A 19,549-nucleotide genomic window follows, 5' to 3' on the forward strand; every position below is an offset into this window, starting at 1 on the left:
ATATTTGACAGTGCCTTGTTGTATGTATATTTTTGATAACGAATAATAAAAAAAGAAATGACAGAAAGAAACTTGGAAAAAAAACGAAATTGGATCTTTTTTTTAATTTGGTTTATCTGTTTAAAAACAAAAAACAATGGTATTGGGTATTTCCGTGTTTTTGTTTTTTAATTAAAAATGAATTATGGATTATAGGATGATACCCAGAACCAGACCAGACCGGTCAGCCCGCCTCTCTCTGGTTCTCCAGACCAGAAACGAAACCGAAACCTGGCGTCACTCGGATGAAGGGTGAGTATAAAGTCTGTTCACATTTATTATTATTATTATTATTATTATTATTATCCTTCTTCTTCTTGTTCTTGTTCTTGTTCTTGTTCTTATTATTATTTTTATTATTATTATTATTATGATTAATTATTAGCCTCGAGTGTGTAATCTCGTGACCAGTTTATTGAGCCTGTTGATTGTCAAAGTGTTGTTTTCCTCCTGGTCTACTGGATCAGCTGGTTTTATCAAAGGAGAGAATGAGGAAGAGGAGTAAATAAAGACTGTCTGTTTTTAGCCTGCAGGAGTGCATCACTGTACGTTTGCGTTGCTAAATGCAATTCATGAACTAAGCTACAATTAAATTGAACCCCTGAAACGGGTCGATTCGTGTTAACTGTCTCTGAGATTGCGTGAGTATTAAACTGCATCACATCTGTCCACTGGAAACTTAATAAAGTAAATAATACAGGAATAGTTCAACATTTTGGTTAATCACTTTATCTGCTTTCTTGTGAAGAGTTAGATAAGAAGGTTGATACCACTCTCTTAATGTCTGCATGATAAATATATGCATGAAATGGTGAACTAATATGGCTAGATTTGAAGGTTATTATTATGGATAATAATGGTATATGATTCACTTATGGGGTTTCTTGTATATGTTATATATTTAATAATAGGGAGTAGCCCTTCCTGCTGGCAAAACAAGAGAGGACAGCCAGAGTTGTCATACTTATTGTTATTAAAAAAACATTAGTCCCCTTAATAATCTTAAATATAGTTTCAGACGGTTGGTCTTTTTAGGTTAAGTGATTGAGATGCAAAACAAATAAACAAGTTCACTTTTAGTTACACACACTATTACTATTACATACTATTATTTGAGATGGTATGCAGTCCCCTGAATCTGTTAATCTTATTACATTGACATGATTGATAATTTCATATTATGGTTTGTAGATGTGGGATGGAAATGAGCAGAATGGGACTAAACATGATATTTGTGCTTTAATAAATTACGGTACACTTCCTGATTTAAGGATTGTTGAATAATAAATTACATACACACACATACTAACATTATTGATGGTCTTAAGACCTTAAATCCTGACTCCATCTTTGTTCTCCTGCATCTGGATGCCAACGGCAGCAGCAGGTGGTCCAGGCCACAGGTACACTTCAGGTACATCAGGTACACTTCAGGTACACTTCAGGCTAGCTGTTTCCCCCTGTTTCTAGTCTTTATGCTAAGCTAAGTTAACCGGTCGCTGGCTGCAGCTTCATATTTAGCGCACAGATAAGATAATAAATAATGTGGAACTTTCTCTTTGAATCATCTCTAGGGTATTCTCAGTATGCAGTGGGGTCTCCAGCTGGGTCTGGTGCTTCTGGTGGTCCAGCTGTACCAGGAGGGTATGGGAAACATCCCAGCAGTCACCCTGGCTGTGCTGGGATTCAATGTGTATCTTTACATATTCCCTGCTGCTCCACCGATCAAGGTAGTGTATTATTACGAGTGACCAAAAGGGGGTCCAGGACCAAAGTTCTATTTAGTGAAGCCCGTCTGTTAAACAGTGTTGGCCGCGTTCGGAGGACGCGGGGGAGACCGTAGCTTTCGTCTCCAGGGCCGAAGTCTCTGCTCCTCTGCTCCTCTGCCTGCTTGCCCCACTCTCACGTGCATGCGTGCTCACTCCACACTGCAGAAGAGTTAGTAGCTCTGAGAATATCTAGTGAATGTACAGTGGACGTTCGTGCAGAAATAAATGCTGCAGCTCCTCCAGACCAACAGAGGTTTCCCGTGTCTTGTGAAGTGACGGGGCTCCGCAGAGAGAAACGTTATCGTCTCCGACCAAAACTCCGGCGTCTCCCCTGTTCCCTCCGGCCGCGGTCTGGAGGCTGAGGCAGGAAAAGCCAACACTAGGATCAGCATTGATTCACGGAGACCTTCGTATGGTCAACTAACATTACTGCCCAGCAGGTGAAATATAGAGTGATATTGTGGTTTTAGCTGACAGGTGTCGCCTCACTGTTTTAAGCGATGCTCGTTCATGTCTATTTAGAGCGAGCACAAGCGCGAGCAACAGGACGCTGAATTTCGTTGACCTAACGGCACAGGTGTCGCTGTTAACAAGCAATATCTGATTCTTACAAACAGCCCCTTTAACTGTTTTACATATAATTGGCCAGTTTAATCTATAATTTTTTATCTCAATCTGCAAACTAACTACGGATGTCAGATTAGCGGCATATACAGAATTAAGTACAATATTTCCCACTGAAACGTAGTCCAGTAGAAGTATAAAAAAGCATAAATTCCAATACAGTACATCAGATTTGTAAGTACAGTACTTCCCACCACTGATAGTTATTTCTGTCCATCCACTCGTCAGGCCTGTGTGAGCCTCCAACGTGTGTACAGGGATAAAGAGTGGGGTCGCCTCTTCCTGTCTCCCCTGCACCACCTGGATGACCTGCACCTCTACTACAACATGGTGTCCTTCCTCTGGAAAGGCATCAGGCTGGAGAGACGTCTGGGTGCAGCCTGGTTCCTCTACCTGCTGTCAGTCTTCTTTCTGCTCACTGGACTCGTCTACCTGCTGCTGCAGGCAGCGCTGACGAAACTCATCGAAGACTCCGATCCGTTGGTGACGTTCAGAGATGAGTGTGCCGTCGGCTTCTCAGGTACAAACTACCAACACAAAATTTATTTTAGTGACTTTTTAAAGCAAAAAATTCACTGGTTTCAACTTCTAAAATGTGAATATTTGCTGGTTTTCTTCGTCTCCCATGATGGCGTGTAGAGTATTGGTCGAACAAAACAAGACATTCAAATAAGTCAAGTTGTGCTCTGGTAAATTGTGATGGGGATTTTTCACTTATAGACCAACATTTTACACGCTTTTATAAAATATCTGACATTTTATAGACCAAACAATTAATCGATTAACCATGAAAGTCATTTGCAGACTAATCGATAATGTAAATAATCATTAGTTGCAGCCCTAAAAGCAAAAAAGGGCTTGACATGAAAAAAATGATAAATTATGTGAGCGTAATATGTTTAATATATGTTTGGACATTTATTGTTAAATGTGTGGACGACATGTGGAAGTGGCCTACAAGCTGAATTATATCTCATTCAATTTTCATGCATGCTGACTGTAAACAGAGTGTCTTGGTGATATTGAATGTATCCTGTTTTTTCTTACATCCTCATTAAACCCATCCCTGAGTTTACGATGCTCCTCATGTTTCTAGGAGTCCTGTTCGCTCTGAAGGTGGTTAGTAACCATTACAACCCGGGTGGCGTGACCTACGTGTTGAATCTCCGCGTGTCCAATCGCATTGCTAGCTGGATGGAGCTTGTGCTGATCTATCTAATCGCTCCCTGGTGAGACACTACACCATTCAAAGATCCAAATGACCCCATAGGGCACTCCAAAGTGTACCACGAGATGTGTCCCAATTCTATAAAACATACTAATTCTAACCAGGTTTCGGTTCTGTTCACACTTGAACATTAAACCACATAAAAGATGAACTATTATGAGTATTTTCAGGTGCATACTTGTATTTTTGGGTTTCTACTAGAACATGTTTACATGATTTCAAATAACTGATTTCAAACTTTATTTTTCTCATACCGGCTGCAGCACCCTTTCACCCTCTGTCTGAAATACTCTGTCTGAGCTCCTCTGTAACTTTGCAGACCATTTACATTCACAAAAAGGAAAGGGAAAACGCGCAAAAGCATAATAGATCCTCTTTAACTTAAAACTGAAATAGGTGAGTTGGACAAAATATGATTTAAAAAAGTTATTTTTATTAAACGGTCTCTATATCCTGACAGTAGTGCATGAGACAGGTAATCTGAAACCAATCATGTTCCTCTGTGTCCTCCGGTGTTCCTAACGGCATCTGCAAGATTTCCCAGACCGGAGGAAAACAAGCAGTAAGAGCTTATCTGGAGTCTGCCGTCCAGCTGCCGTCTATGAGAGCCGGCTGTCAATCACTCGCGAAATCCGATCAAACGGTCAAACTAGGCAGTGCTGATGAAATATGAATCAATATTCTGTTACTGTAATGCCTATTTCTTTCCACAAATGTTTTCAGAAACATCTTGTAGTGCACGGTTTAGCTGTAAAATGAGAAAGTTTGTGAAATATGGCCACATTGGTCAGAGCTGGCTCTCGACGGTGGTGAAACAGGAACATTAGATAAAGTAATACATCTTGGGAAAAATAGTGTGCCTTTTCCAAATGTTTTTAGTAGTCTCCCTAACACACTGATTAGTATACGTAATAATGTTTCATTGCTCTTCTTCAGGACCTCTTTGGTTGGCCACCTGGCAGGTATCTTGGTGGGCCTGCTCTACACTTGGGGTCCACTAAAGTTCATCATGAAGAAATGTGCAGGTCTGTAGGTTGCTCTCTTAAATATAGATGCTTGTGTTGGCTGAGTATCTTCATCCTGTAATCCAGTGGTTCCCAACCTATTTTCCTACTATAAAAGTAATAACAAATCCTCAAACAAAATCCTCAATTTAAATAAGGTGATTCTACTTTCTTTAATGAATATAAGTTTACAGTTTTGTCAACATAAATAAAGTCATGATGTGATGACGTCTTGACAGATTCGCCAAGTGAATGCAGATACATAATATGATCTTTTTTTGTAAGGACTTGATTAATTCACTATGTTTGTGTTGTGTTTTTTTGTTATTGTGGTTAAATAATGTAATTTATGGTGCTGCCAACAAATATGGATTGAAGCAGAATATTTTGTAAGATAAAAACATGTTGTGAATTTGGGAAGTAATTACATCTATATTTTTAACTAAATGTTGACTTTTGGACTTTACAACGCTCTGGAGTTATTGGAAATGTTTGGATCACACGAACAATCCTACACAGCCACCACTGGAATCTAATTCTACTAATAATATTAATGTAGCCTGATCTTTATCTGACACTGTGCAGAAATACCGTGTTTAAACACAATGTGGCTTACCAAGTAGCAAAGACATATATGTTTTTAGATAGTTGTATATACAGACTTTTGTATAAATTGTCCAGTAAGTATTTTATTATGATTTTACTTATACAGTACATGTGTAAATCCAATTTTGACAACCTCAGAGCAGACAAAACCTGGCCGCCCCCTGTGATCTTTGTCCGGACCCCAGGTTGGGAACCACTGTTGTGACCTTTTAAAATCGTATTATTATTAACAGCAAATCCCTGTTTTCACAATCCTTATCAATGAGTTGTAATGTCCATATTTGCAAAGTGATCTAACGTGTGTATGTGGTAGAAATGAGTCCAGATCAGCAGTGGCTGGTGATTATTTACGTGGGTGTGGCTACAGGAACTGAAGGGCTTCTGCACATTCGCCCTCTATTGACCTCTATTCACTGGTCCAGATCTGTAGATATATAAATGTTGATGTAAACTGTGTGACTAAGTACGTGTTAACAATTCTTCCATCAGAGTTTGTATCTTCAGATGGAAATGCTCCACGGCCTAGTTCATTCTTCAGCTCTTCAGGTATTTAAGAAAACACACTTGAAGGAAAATACAATATTTGATTAAATTGTGCAACAACTCTGGCACAAGACTTTGTTTGAATATATTCGATTAATCATTAACCATCAACCAAGGCAAACAGTGCCTGAATGTCAGAAATGTACAAATCCTACACTAGTCTGCCAGATTGCTTTCAAATGAACTCAAATGAATAACATGTTAGTTCTCATTCATTCAAAGTTTTGTTTTGAAAAGCGGTAAATATGTGAGAAGTACACAAAATCATCCATTATTTCTTACTGTTGTATGTCATTTAATTTAATTTTCTACCTGTGTAAATGTATGTGTGTAGGTTACAGCGGGACTAGACAAGAATACTCAGAAGATCCTCAGCATGCAGAAGATCATATTGCAGATGATAGATCTGAATATGCAGAATCTTATATCGCAGGACTGACAGAGGAAGAGCAGATAGAAATTGCGATCAGAAAAAGCCTGAAGGATGGAGGTAAGAGAGACAAATAACAATAGATGGAGGGTGGCTGCTGTGTGCTGTTGCTACTGAATAAAACACTTCAATGTCAATGTTTAAAGTCCCTATTAGAGCTGTCAATCGATTAAAGTATTTAATCGTGATTAATCGCATGATTGCCCATGATTAATCGCAAATTAATCACACATTTTTTATCTGTTCAAAACGTACCTTAAAGGGAGATTATTTAAGGTAAGAGCATACATTAAAGTATTTAATACTCTTATCAACATGGGAGTGGACAAAAATGCTGCTTTATGCAAATGTATGTATATATTTATTATTGGAAATCAATTAACAAAACAAAACAATGACAAATATTGTCCAGAATCCCTCACAGGTACTGCATTTAGTATAAAACAATATGCTCAAATCATAACATGGCAAACTGCAGCCCAATAGGCAACAACAGCTGTCAGTGTGTCAGTGTGCTGACTTGACTATGACTTGCCCCAAACTGCATGTGATTATCATAAAGTGGGCATGTCTGTAAAGGGGAGACTCGGGGGTACCCATAGAACCCATTTACATTCACTGATCTGGAGGTCAGAGGTCAAGAGACCCCTTTGAAAATGGTCATGCCAGTTTTTTCTCGCCAAAAATTAACGTAAGTTTGGAGCGTTATTTAGCCTCCTTTGCGACAAGCTAGTATGACTTAGTACCCATGGATTCATTATGTTTTCTAGTTTCATATGCTGTGCAGCTGCTTCACTCAGCTTTAAAACTGAGCCCGCTAGAATCTAAAAATCGCAGGTTGCGTTAATGCGTTAATGCATTAATGCGTTAAAGAAATTAGTGGTGTTAAAACTAATTTGCGTTATTATCGCATAAACTTTGCCAAATAAATGTCAAAAACACACACATTTAGTAATGACGTTTTATTTTTCAGGACAAACCAGGCAGAGAAGAACTGAGCACCCCACTGAGGAGGAGGTGAGTCCTGAGGAATATCTTATATCATCAGTCTCGTCTTCATCTCTGGACAGTATGAAACATGGTCGCTATTATCTGACTTGATCATATTTCATTATTATAATAATCCTACTCAATTTGGAGTCAAAATCATACAATTTAGTTGTTTTTTTATTGATTTTATACTGTGCACAATGGTAGAATGTGATGATGCACAGGGTAAATGTCGTGGCCAAAGGCTCCATTGTGTGCACAGAGCCTCCTGTAGTGGATATCAGTAGTATTTTAGAGCCAAATTCCCTTTCAAGAGGTAGAAAACCCATTTGGCACACTTTGGGTATCCAAGTGGACCAAATGGAGAGTCTGCCTGGTCCTATCCTCACTAAAACCTTTGTAGAATCTATGTGCTTTGTGTTATTTATATCTACTTTGGCACAGTTGTGGTCGAGGAGTTGCTGAGTGAATTCAGTGGCGTCTCTGTGCACGGCATCATTGCTATAATGGTGTTATCCACTGTGTCATCTAGAAAACATTTAGGCTAAGGATAAAAATGTAAATTTTTCCTTTGGTTCATCACAATTTACTCAGCCATAGTAACAGTCACAATGTTACTGACACTGTGGAGGAATTCTCTGAGGTCTTACCTATCCATAGAGACCAACATCATGCAGATAGACCTGCTAGTTGTGGAGCTATTCTTGATTTATTTTGGGTATGTCTGTCTAGGTGAACCACACCAGGTAGAAAAGGGCTTTACTGACCTCTTCTGAGGTCATTCATGGGTTGGTCTAATATGATATTTTTGTATATACAGTATATACTATATAGTGCCATATATTATATATATGGATAATTTTGGAAATTCAATGCTATCAAGCAATGAATGTGTTTTAGAAATACTTGATTCATTATCTGAACGGTAAAGTGTCTGATAGTAATCATAAAAAATGTGTTTATGTCTCCACATGATGATCCACAGCATACAGATCATATTCCAGATGATACATCTGAATATACAGAATCTTATGTCACAGGACTGTCGGATGAAGAGCAGATAAAAAAGCTGATCAGAAAAAGCCTGAATGATGGAGGTAAGAGAGACAAATAACAACACATGGAGGTTCGCTGCTGAACAAAACACTATCCAGTCAATCTGTTTAAAGTCACTATAAATAAGAGCCAAATAAATGTTGAAAACTTTTGTAATAATATTTTATTTTTTTAGTAAGAACCAGGCAGAGAAAAACTGAGGACCCCACTGAGGAGGAGGTGAGTCGTGAGGAGCTGAGGAGGAGGAGATTGAGGAGGTTTAGACAAGACGTTTCCAACCAGAGGAGACGAAGAGTGTAATAACAGAATGAGAATTCACAATATCTCTTATCATCAGTCTCTTAGTTACAGACCATCCCAGCCGTGATTTTATTGTCTAGTGTGGTGGTGTACTGAACGTTGTTGCTGCTCATTATATTCTGGTCTGTTGATGCTTCAGCAGGGAGAAACTGTACAAAGCTTAGCTTAGCACAAAAACTGGAAACAGCTAGCCTGGCTCTGTCCAACCGTAACAAACTCTGCTTACCAGCACCTCTAAAACACACTATGTGTTTGTATGAATGGGTCATTTTGGATGTTCAATGTTCAAGAGTGTAAACTGGTTTGTTGATTTTTTGTTTACAAGATATTTTTGCACAATAAAGATTTACTGCTCTCCAAATTCTGGGAGCACTTGAGCTTGTTTTATTCTTTTTCAATAATAATCATTATTCTGGATCACAGTTTTATTGCAGTTAAAATACTGAGCAAAATGAAGAACAATAGACTTCTACAGGAACGAGTCCTAAAACCCGGAAATTAGTTAGTATTTTAGCACTTCCGGTTCCTTCGTCTGGAAGTCAATGGATTTATCGAATGTTGTTTTAGTGAGAGGCCTGAAATAAGGTCTGTGGTTAACACAAGCTTAAAAGATTTTAAGGTTTTGTTCTACGATATAAAATACGTCAGTTAACACATGCGCAGTGTAACTGAAGCTACGGTCGTGAGTTGCGATTGGCTCAATTTCGGCGAGGGCAGACCAGATTTTACTACCCCCAAAGATATGACGCGTGACACAGCCTCCTTTCCATAGGCCTTGGAGGGAACCAGGGTGAGCACTCTATAGCTTAAGCTCTCTATAGAGTGCTCCATGGAGCACTCTATAGAGAGCTTAAGCCCCGTCCCTTCCGGTGGACCACCATGGGACCTTATTTTGGAAAAAATATGAACGGTAGTCAACGGAGAGAGACAAATATTTTTTTGATGCTGTTTGAATTGCGCCATGACTCACACAGATGATGTTTGTCAATTTAAAGGATGATTTTGAAAGCCAAGAAAGTCTCAGTTTGTTGTAAAACTGTTGAAGTATCAGACTGTGAAAATACGTCTCTCTCTCTGAACCTACGATGTCTGAGTGTTTCCTACTGGGATGAACTCAAACCAGCGACAGGTCTGATCGTTCTTTCGCTTCCTGGCTGATAAAAAGACCAGGAGTCGCTGGATGAAACACATCAGGTCAGATAACTTTACATCTGTGCGTGGATCATAGCTAAGCTAGCTAGCTAGTGTTGGTGACGTATATTGTGCGAGACGAGAGATGTAGTTCACTGAGCGGTTTCACACAAAACTAAATGATAATACGACAAACTGAGACTTTCTTGACTTGCAAAATTATCTTTTAAATTGACAAACATCATATGTGTTAATCATGGCGCAATTCAAAAAAATATTTGTCTCCTCGTTGACTACCGTTCATATTTTTTCTGAAATAAGGGGTAGTGGCTAGAAGGGAGCCCGCAAACTGGTTAAACTCCCACGAGATTAAGGTTAGGCAATGACCTTGAATAGTCTCGCGAGAGTTTTTGCAGATTTCAGATCAGATTTCGTAATCTGCCTTTTAGACACGACAGAAATAAGGTCTCATGGCGTCCACTGGAGGGGGAACACAAACACTTCCCAGTACATCAGCTGGTCTTATATCATGCCAAAGTCCAAATCATGTATAGATGCAAAACTCAATAAATAAATTTGTTAAAAAATATATATGACATATTGACAGGTTTTCGTAATGTAGTTCACATTTTAGTGCTGCGTTCAACAGCAACATCGTCATTATTATTCCCTCGTCTGAGGCTCTGTGATGGCCCAGACGCTCTCTTCTTCTTCTTCTTCTTCTTCCTTCTCTTCTCCTGCTGCTCCTCCTCCTCCTCAGTGGTGATCCTCAAGGCCACCTCCTGCTTGGTGATGTCATTCTGAGGGGCCATTGGGTCGTCATAGTAACCTTCCTCACAGACGGAAGAGGAAGAGGAGGTGGCAGGGTCTGTGCAGTCGGTGGGCGTCGGCACGGCGTTGAAGGCGATGAAGCCAACGAGGATGACCACCAGCGAGACCATGTAGAGCCCAGAGAACTGTAGAGAGGGTATGAACAAAGATGATGCTGAGGTAAGGGGACATTAAAGAGGACATATTATGCTTTCCCCCTTTCCTTCAGTGGGTTATATAGTTTTTTTGTGCATGTAAAAGTTCAGTAAAGTTACAAAGTCCACGCTAAAGGGAGTTATTCTCATTTCATATCACATATTCATTTCACATATCTTGAGGTCATAGGTCAAAGGATCCCTTTGAAAATGGCCATGACAGTTTTTCCTCGCCAAAATTTAGCGCAAGTTTGGAGCGTTATTTAACCTCCTTCGCGACGAGCTAGTATGACATAGTTAGTACCAATTAATGTGTTCAAAAATTAACGGCGTTAAACAGATTTTGCGTCAACACGTTATTATCGCGTTAACTTTGACAGCTCTAGAATATTATATTCCATATCTGCGAATAGATCCTCTGAAATGCTTGTAAAAAAAAATATTTTTATGTTCATAGATTCTGAATCTTTCAATAAGGGGAAAGGAGGAGATATTTAACCAAGTAAATACTCTTTTTGGGTGAAAAAAACAAACATAACAGATGCAATTTATTATTCAAAGCGTATTATTTTACATGTTTGGTGGGGATCTTTAATCTGCAAATGAAATGCAGACATATAAAGTAGCATAAAATTAAAACAAAATATTGAAGGTTAGTACAAGCGCCTCACTTGAGTAAATTAATTTAATTACTGGCTCAGTGAGCAGTTTATGTCAGGGAAGGAGAATAAAAATGAGGTAAATTATTGCACAAGTGACGTTTTCAGACGAAATATTCAGTTTGCCGTGAAAATCGTTTAATGGACTTCGGACTCATGAGTTTATAAACTGTGTATATGCATGCAGCTGTGTGAAAACATATGACACTGAGATTACACTTTAACAACAGTTATTATTCATTAACGCTGCTGTGTCACTGTAACACTCAGAGGGTCGTTGTGACCCAGACAGGAGGCCAAGACGAAGACCAAAACCAGCAACGTCTCTCAGTACACTCAGCCCCAAGTCCATTGAAAAAAGCTGAAACTACTCGTCATTGTAGTTTTTTTAGCATTTGTTACTCAAACAGGAGTAAATAGTGCATTTGTTGGGGACTATTTTAAGCGGCGGATTAATCCACATTTGGTGCTCTAGTGCAGTGGTTCTCATCTTTTTCATTAGGGGACCTCTTTTCTATTATTGAGTAAACTGACGACCCCTGACTAAGTGACTATTTTATGAATATTTCATATTATGTTTAATGCATAATGATAAACTCTACAATTCACCCAAATAGTGAACGCAATAACTGCAGGAAGTTTGTGTAAAATTAGCCATTTGGATGAATTTTGAGCAGATTATTTCCTGCGAATGTTGCATCAGAGATGAGTTTTCCTATTTATTCTAGGAACTTTTAATTCACTTCTTTGTCTGTATTATGTATTTTTTCAATTCTTAACAATCATTCCTACTTAATAGGCTTTTTTTTTTGGACAAATTCTGTATTTTCTTCTCCCTGACACTTGGCCATTGTTCTATTAGCTCTTTGGTTGTTTTAACTGCGTCCTTTTCTAACGCAGGACGAGGCTGTTCAGCAGAGAGGGAAGGCTCTGTGAATATTTCAGATCTTCATTGTTATCACCCTTATCTTTTTTATGTCTTAAATAATAATCCAAACTTAACAATTTTATTTCGTTTTCTTCGCAGAAATGAATGTGTGTGTGTGTGTGTGTGTGTCTGTGTGTTTGTGTGTGTGTTTGTGAGCTCACGTTGTACTGGAAGAGGAAGATCCCACAGAAGAGACTGAAGAGGTCGGCGGTGAGCAGGGAGAGGTTGACGGCTGTGGCGCTGCTCAGTTTCACCACTATGGGCATGCAGCTGTACAGAGCGTACATACACAGCGCATAGGCAGAGAACAGGAGCCCTGAGAGGAGAGACGCCCGGCTGTTAGTTCATAGTAACAACAGAAATAGAAACACTCCACCATTACGGAAATATGCTGATTCGCCATCTTAACCAGTTGAGAAGAAGAAAAGGGGAGACTTGTGGGTACCCATAGGACCCATTTTCATTTACATATCTTGAGGTCAGAGGTCAAGGGACCCCTGTGAAAATGGCCATGCCAGTTTTTCCTCACCAAAATTTGGCGTAAATTTGGAATGTTATTTATCCTCCTTCACGACAAGCTAGCATGACATGGTTGGTAGCGATGGATTCCTTAGATTTAGCTTTAAAACTGAGTTGCGTATATGCCTTCAAGAAATTAGTGGCGTTAAAACAAATTTGCGTTAACACATTATTATCGCGTTAACTTTGACAGCCCTACTTAGTAATGTCTAACTTTGAGTCGATTTTCCCAACACTGACAAAAACATATAAACAATATCAAAGTTTTTCGGTACCTTAGTGACCGAAAACATTTAATGCAGCTTTAAATACTGATTGATAAATGCTGTGGTTATTCTGGTCCTGGGATATAAAGGGGACAAATTGAATCTGTATTTTTAAACTCCTGCAGGTCACCAACAGTCAATATGGGGTCTATAGATAACCTATTGTCCCTTCATGCTTTGTGTTTTATGACGTTCAGTCGGGAGAAAAGCTGGAGTCTACAAAGAAGACATTTTATATCTGTTTCTAAGCAATATCTATCTATACAAAAAATATAGTTTTTCATTGTAAAATCAATGAATTGAACCAGGAGAGGTGAAATCTTTTTAGGAGTGTTTCTGTACAGATGAATACTGACCGACTTGCCAGCTCCACTTGATGGCAGCAACTTCATTACGTTCCAGGATAACCCTGGGTGAAGGACAAAACACCAGATTAACCGTAATGTTGAATGTTGAATATATATAATATATATGTTGAGTGATTCCTACGTCCCTCACACACCCTCACACACTTACATCTGTATGGTGCTGATGATGGTGCCGAACAGGCTGACCATGCCCAGGAACTCCACCCGGCTGAGGTTCTTCACTGTGTATTCTTGACACACGTTAGACACGGCGTACAGCGACGCACTGAGCAGCACCAAACCGTCACCTAACAGGATGTTTGAGGCTGAGGAGACCAGAGGGGACACGTGTCATTTCTGTGGTCCAACATTGTTAAAATAACACTGATCGGCCTGATGGTGGTGCAATGTCGGTGCGTTCGTCTGGGATTTTGTGAAATTAAATTCTCCTCTAATGAGACATTCTTTTAGAAATACACTGATCGGCCTGAGGGTGACGATAACATACTTGATTGCCCTGAAGACATCTGACATCACAGCTGATGTTTACCACCAAAGGCCCATATTTATCAAACTGCTAAATGTGTAATTTTGGATTTAAATGAAAGATAAAAGTAAACATCCTTCATCATCACTCTCTCTCCCAAACTTAAAGGTGCAGTGTGTAGGATCTGGCGCCATCTAGCGGTGAGATTGCATCCAACTGAGACGTAAATGAACTTCATATACATGAAATTCAATGTACTGATTTGTGTACATAGACACGAATTTCACGAAAACCACGATCTTTTTCTAAATCTAACTAAATAGTTTGTTGCCTCAATCTAACCAAGTTGATCTTTTCCTAAGCCTAACTAAGTACTTCATTCTAACGTAACTAAAACAAAACAATTCTTATTTTCAGGTGATTATACGCTAAAGAAAACATACTTATTAATATCATTTTCCATTTCTGCTAATAGATCCACTGTTTATCAAATTTCTTACACTATCTGTGCTCTTAGATTTAAGAGAGCTGCAGAGGTTTCTTACGTTGGTTGAGTAGATCCTCAACGGCTGCAGTATAGAGAACCAGATATAAATCATCTACTTTTATTCCATACATTCCATGTCAAAACCTGGTGACATAATTCCCCTTTAAGTGTGTGAATGCAGGCCCTGATCACAGGATTGTAGGCATTGATGTGCTCAGTGAGTTATCACTTGAAGGAGGTTCTTACTGGAGCCCTGGTCTCGTCCAGCCAGCAGATCGGCCCCCACCATGGCCCCCACGCCGAGGACACAGATGCAGACGGCTACATAGTGGACCGGCCTGTAGCGTGTCTTTAAAACCCACCAAGACAGGACCATAAGGACCGGGACCACAAAGCAGTCCAGCAGCTGGAGACAGGGAGCCAGAAGCACACTTAAATATGAATATCAATAAATACAGATAAATTAAATTAATTGTATAATTGACACTAAAAAGCGGTAATCCCTCAAAAAGGTGACACAAAACTAATCTTTGGATACACTTAACATGGATTGACATACATTTGTGCTTCACTAACATGAAACATCCTTTTTTCAATGTTGAAGAGTTCAACTAACCTCATTGGTTGGATTAAATTTCAGCAGGTGGAGCCAAAGAGCCACAGTTTGTCTGATTCTGGCAGTAATGTTAGCTGACTCTGATTCTTTGAGTCTGATTCAGTTTTAGGAATTGGACATTTTTGTCCTCTATGGTAACTTTTTTTTTTTTTTTTTTTAAATCTGACACTTCACAAAAAATACAAATGCATAAAAATCAATGTTGTTGCTAATCATTGAAAGAACATATAGTATGTAAGTATATTTAGTATGTAAGCAGAATAAAATTCAAAGAATTAATGAATATTTGGTAGTTATGATCTTGACTGAAGTTGGTTTAAAATGTAACTAACGAAATGAAATTAATGAAATGAAATTAATATGAAATTAATATTAATTTTAAATATTATTAGTATTTTTATAGCAGTTTTAGGAAGGTGACATTTTTGTCATCGAAGGTAAAAATTTAAAAAAATCTGACACTGAACGAAAAAATTAAAATGTATCAAAATCAATGTTGTTGTTAATCACTGTGAAATTAATGAATATTTGGTCATATTACCCAGTATAAGTGGAACATTTTTAAAATGAAATAAAATTAATATTATAATAAATGATTATTAAATAATAAATAATAAATAAAATTAATATATAATTTTTTGTCAGTTTTTTTGATGCAACTTTTTTAAAGCTTTTAAAGCAACACAATGTGTTTTCACTGATGAAACCCACACAAACACAAGCTGTACCCACCTGTACACTGGTGATGGTGGTGTACTGGTATGCCTTAACCACAGCGTAGTTGGCTTCCACGTCCACCAGCCCCAGCAGAAGATACTTCCACCAGCGCCTCTTCAGTATCTGTAAAATATTGCCATCCCCTACGTTTTAAAGGGGAACAGCCCTGAACTTCAGTATTGTATTTGTTTTCACTACAAAGCCACTGAATCACTGCTGCTCCCTGCGGCCACATGAGCTGCATCTACCATCTTTGCTTGTTTAATTCATTTATTAGGAAATTAATTTTCCCCATTGACTCACAAATTGAAATGTAATGTCATGAAATGGAATAAGCAACTGTTCAAAAAACAATGTAATCTGTAAGCAATGGCACTGATGAATGATAGTAGTATTAGTAGTAGTAGAGGAAGTACTCAGATCAGATATTATCTGCAAAATATATAAAACATAAAATAACTCAATGCAGAAAAATGGCCCTGTCTGTGTTATATTATTATATATTATTATATATTATGTCAACAGAATATCATGTGTACGACACTTCGGACAATATGCCAAATTAAAAAATGTAAATATGAATATGATTGATGATGCATTGATGTGTTAGTAGTATTTTACTGTTGTATAGTAGCTGGTCAAGGTGGAGCTACTATTTTATATACTGTTTGGTAGTTTTATATATAATATTGCATCATATTCGTTCTATATAAAATCCTAATTTGTGAAGTAACTAAAGCCATCAATTAAATGTAGTGGGGTAAAAAGTACATGTCCCTCTGAACTTCTTCTTCTTCTTCTTCTTCTTCTTCTTCTTCTTCTTCTTCTGCTTCTTCTTCTTCTTCTTCTTCTTCTTCTTCTTCTTCTTCTTCTTCTTCTTCTTCTTTCAATTAATGTTTTTTTTTAATTATGCAAATTTTTTGTTAATAATTTCCAATTCATATCTTTAAAACCAATTAAATTTGATCACACATTTGATCTGCATTAATCAGTAGTATACAAAGTATCTGAAATAGGCTCCACGAACTGCATCAATAAAATGCTCTTACGTGTATTTGTTTATGATAAAAACTGAATAATATAATATTCTACAATATTATAACACTTTGAAAGGAGCCATTCTGCATAATGAATACTTTTACTTTTGGTACTTTAAGGACATTTAGCTGATAATACTTCTGTACTTCTAACATATTGAATTAATTTTATGTGTAATGGAGTATTTATAGACTATGATATTTCTATATTTTGTGTTATAGGTATATTATCTCAGGTGTTGGTGGTGTTACCTGTTCTGCGGAGCAGCATGGTGGTGTAGGTGACACACAGCAGGGCGTAGTTGAAGAAGCTCTGCAGCATGGGTGTGTTCACGTGGAAGCTGGTGGCCAGGTACTGGGAGGACATGGCCGTCCCACAGATGAGCACAGCCAGGCCCTGACCCATCGCCAACGTCTTGGCCAACTGCCTGAGAGAGAGACAAGGACGACACAGAAGGCACGCTTAGTATTTTAAGTAGTATATTTTAACGTCACTGTACTGTACTCCAGGTAGCCTACTTGTACTTTGCTTGAGTATTTACATTTTATGCTACTTTACACTTCCACTCCACTACATCTCAGAGGTAAATAATGTACTTTTTACTACATTTGTCTGACAGCTTTAGTTACTTTGCAGTAACTACTGCAGTTAATACTGCAGAAGAGTTAGTTTAGCTCTGAGAATATCTAGTGAATGTACAGTGGACGTTTATGCAGAAATAAATGCTGCAGCTCCTCCAGACCAACAGAGGTTTTCCGTGTCTTGTGAAGTGACGGGGCTCTGCAGAGAGAAACGTTATCGTCTCCAACCAAAACTCCGGTGTCTCCCCCGTTCCCTCCGGCCGCGGTCGGGAGGCAGAGGCAGGAAAAGCCAACACTAGGATCAGCAGTGATTCATGGAGAGACCTTCGTCTGGTCAGCTAACATTACTGCCCAGCAGGTGAAATATAGAGTGATATTGTGGTTTTAGCCTCGCTCGCTGTTTTGAGCGATGCTCGTTCATGTCTATGTAGAGCGAGCACAAGCGCGAGCAACAGGACTCTGACTTTCATTGACTTAGCGGCCACAGTTGTCGCTGTTAACAAGCAATTTCTGATTCTTACAAATAGTCCCTTTAACTTTTGGAACTTGTTTTTTGGTGTTACCTGTCGCCTTTACTAATCCTGCCTTTTTTCCCTTGTGTTCAAGATCCACCACATCTGCTTGCCGCATTTGCCCCGCCTGCCTGCCTGCCTGCCTGCCTGCCACTCTCCAGTTACCCCTTCTTAGTAGCTTTATTGAGCACACAAACATTACCCGTGCTTGACTCTGGAGTTGTGCTCAGCCTGTCCACACTAAGATCAACTTCCCAGGACTGGACACCCCGAGCCCCTTCGACCAGCCCCCCTACCCACTCCCAGCATAAGATCAAGATTCATTTTTGTTATTTAATAAATGTATCTTAACTTGATTTGTGTGTTCTGTGTGCTGCAGTTTGGGTCTGCTCTTGCCATCTTATAACAGTAGTGGTGTATTTTCACAGTGTGGTATTAGTACTTTTACTAAAGTAAACGATCTGAATACTTCTTCCTCCTCTGGTGGTGACTATAATCTTAAAAGAAAGGTTTTGACTGAAACCAGGTGGAAACGAAGGTAACATGTTTCTCCTGCGTCCACTCACCAGGTAAAAACCTCCTTGGGGTTGAACGTCCTGATCCTCCCCATGACTCCACTGCTTCGGCTCTGGTAACTCTCGTCTCTGGATGCATCCTCCGTCTGCTTCGTAGCCATGTTGCCACAGCGGTGATGGAGGAATCCTCTCTGAGTTTAACTGTTAGGGGCTTTTAACTCCTTGACTTTCACTAAATGATTAATGGACTCAGAGGGCAAAGATCACTCTGTCACTTATCTGTGTGAGTAATGTGTTGAAGACAGCCAAGCAGCACTTAAAGATTTATAATCACTAAAGATAAACTGAATCACTTTGTCTTGTCTTCACTCTCATCTGTTATCTGCTGATGAGATAACAACTCCTATTGAAGCCAAAGCGCTTCCTCATTGTCTTTTTTTATGGAAATGACATTGGTGGAAACTAAGTACATTAACTCAAGTACTGTACTTAAGTACAATGTACTGGTACTTTTCCTGAGTATTTCCATTTTATCCACAGTGGGAAATATTGTACTTTTTACTCCAGTTGTAATTAGTTACTTTTCAATAAAGTACAATGAATTGTTCAATAAAAAAATCAAACCAATGGTTCTAATATATCATCTCAGGACCCCTCATATTTATGTTGTGACCCTTTGGAGGGGCCCGACCCCTAGATTGGGAAGCACTGGACTAAACTATCTAAACTGTCTATAAAGTAGTTAAAACTAACTCCACTAGCTTTTTATTGCTTCTTATATTTTTTTTATATATTTTTTCTTAAATAGATATTTTTATCGCTTCTTATATTTTGTTATATCTTTTTCTTAAATGGATATTTTTATTGCTTCTTGCGTGCTTCTCCTTGGAAAAATAAACCTGATTCTGAATATTTCTGATGAACTGAAAATTAGCATAACCTTCAACCAACCAATCTACAGCAGAAAAATGCAATATACACATTAATGCAGCAGTAATATTAATCCAATATATATATATATATAAATTAATTCAAATTAATATTATTAATATGAATTAATGTATATTTATATAAATGAATGAATGAATGAATTTATATATATATATATATAGTATAATAATAATGCAATACAATAATAACACTGACAGAGAACATTTTACTGCATAATGAGTAATTTTAGTTTTTATACCTT

General features: G+C 38.4%; 2 protein-coding genes across 9 annotated transcripts; one reads left to right on the forward strand and one right to left on the reverse strand.

Annotated features, from left to right (window-relative positions):
* Positions 1-221: 221 nt before the first annotated feature.
* Positions 222-8,964, forward strand: LOC119492145 (rhomboid-related protein 4-like). Of its 8 annotated transcripts, none has more exons than XM_037776541.1 (11): positions 302-680; positions 1,421-1,473; positions 1,614-1,769; positions 2,661-2,952; positions 3,529-3,661; positions 4,597-4,685; positions 5,760-5,816; positions 6,148-6,303; positions 7,217-7,260; positions 8,219-8,330; positions 8,465-8,964. In XM_037776541.1, the coding sequence occupies exons 3-11, from the start codon at positions 1,626-1,628 to the stop codon at positions 8,587-8,589; spliced, it is 1,152 nt and encodes a 383-aa protein (XP_037632469.1). In that variant the 5' UTR covers positions 302-680; positions 1,421-1,473; positions 1,614-1,625; the 3' UTR covers positions 8,590-8,964. The 8 variants fall into 8 exon arrangements, with proteins under 8 accessions (XP_037632468.1, XP_037632469.1, XP_037632470.1 ...); XM_037776542.1 differs by having other exon boundaries at positions 1,421-1,462; XM_037776540.1 differs by lacking the exons at positions 302-680; positions 1,421-1,473 and adding an exon at positions 222-291.
* Positions 8,965-10,054: 1,090 nt separating this feature from the next.
* On the reverse strand, positions 10,055-18,556 carry LOC119492144 (solute carrier family 35 member F2-like). Its single transcript, XM_037776536.1, has 8 exons — positions 18,409-18,556; positions 17,001-17,176; positions 15,727-15,854; positions 14,625-14,784; positions 13,574-13,730; positions 13,414-13,466; positions 12,434-12,588; positions 10,055-10,676 (listed from the first exon to the last, which is right to left on the reverse strand). Exons 1-8 carry the CDS (start codon positions 18,516-18,518, stop codon positions 10,344-10,346), a joined length of 1,272 nt encoding a protein of 423 aa, XP_037632464.1. The 5' UTR covers positions 18,519-18,556; the 3' UTR covers positions 10,055-10,343.
* Positions 18,557-19,549: the final 993 nt, after the last annotated feature.

Source organism: Sebastes umbrosus, chromosome 7 (assembly GCF_015220745.1).
Source record: "Sebastes umbrosus isolate fSebUmb1 chromosome 7, fSebUmb1.pri, whole genome shotgun sequence".
Taxonomy (NCBI): domain Eukaryota; kingdom Metazoa; phylum Chordata; class Actinopteri; order Perciformes; family Sebastidae; genus Sebastes; species Sebastes umbrosus.

Bases quoted from the DNA above. Each gene is read 5' to 3' on its own strand.
- LOC119492145 (XM_037776537.1), top strand. From the start codon at position 1,408: ATGCCAACGGCAGCAGCAGGTGGTCCAGGCCACAGGTACACTTCAGGT. The intron at 3,662-4,596 runs GTGAGACACTAC...GCTCTTCTTCAG, and splicing joins ATCTATCTAATCGCTCCCTG to GACCTCTTTGGTTGGCCACC. The intron at 4,686-5,759 runs GTCTGTAGGTTG...TTCTTCCATCAG, and splicing joins CATCATGAAGAAATGTGCAG to AGTTTGTATCTTCAGATGGA.
- LOC119492144 (XM_037776536.1), bottom strand. From the start codon at position 18,518: ATGGCTACGAAGCAGACGGAGGATGCATCCAGAGACGAGAGTTACCAG. The intron at 12,589-13,413 runs GTCAGTATTCAT...CTCTCCTCTCAG, and splicing joins CAAGTGGAGCTGGCAAGTCG to GGCTCCTGTTCTCTGCCTAT. The intron at 10,677-12,433 runs GTGAGCTCACAA...CCCTCTCTACAG, and splicing joins TCTTCCTCTTCCAGTACAAC to TTCTCTGGGCTCTACATGGT.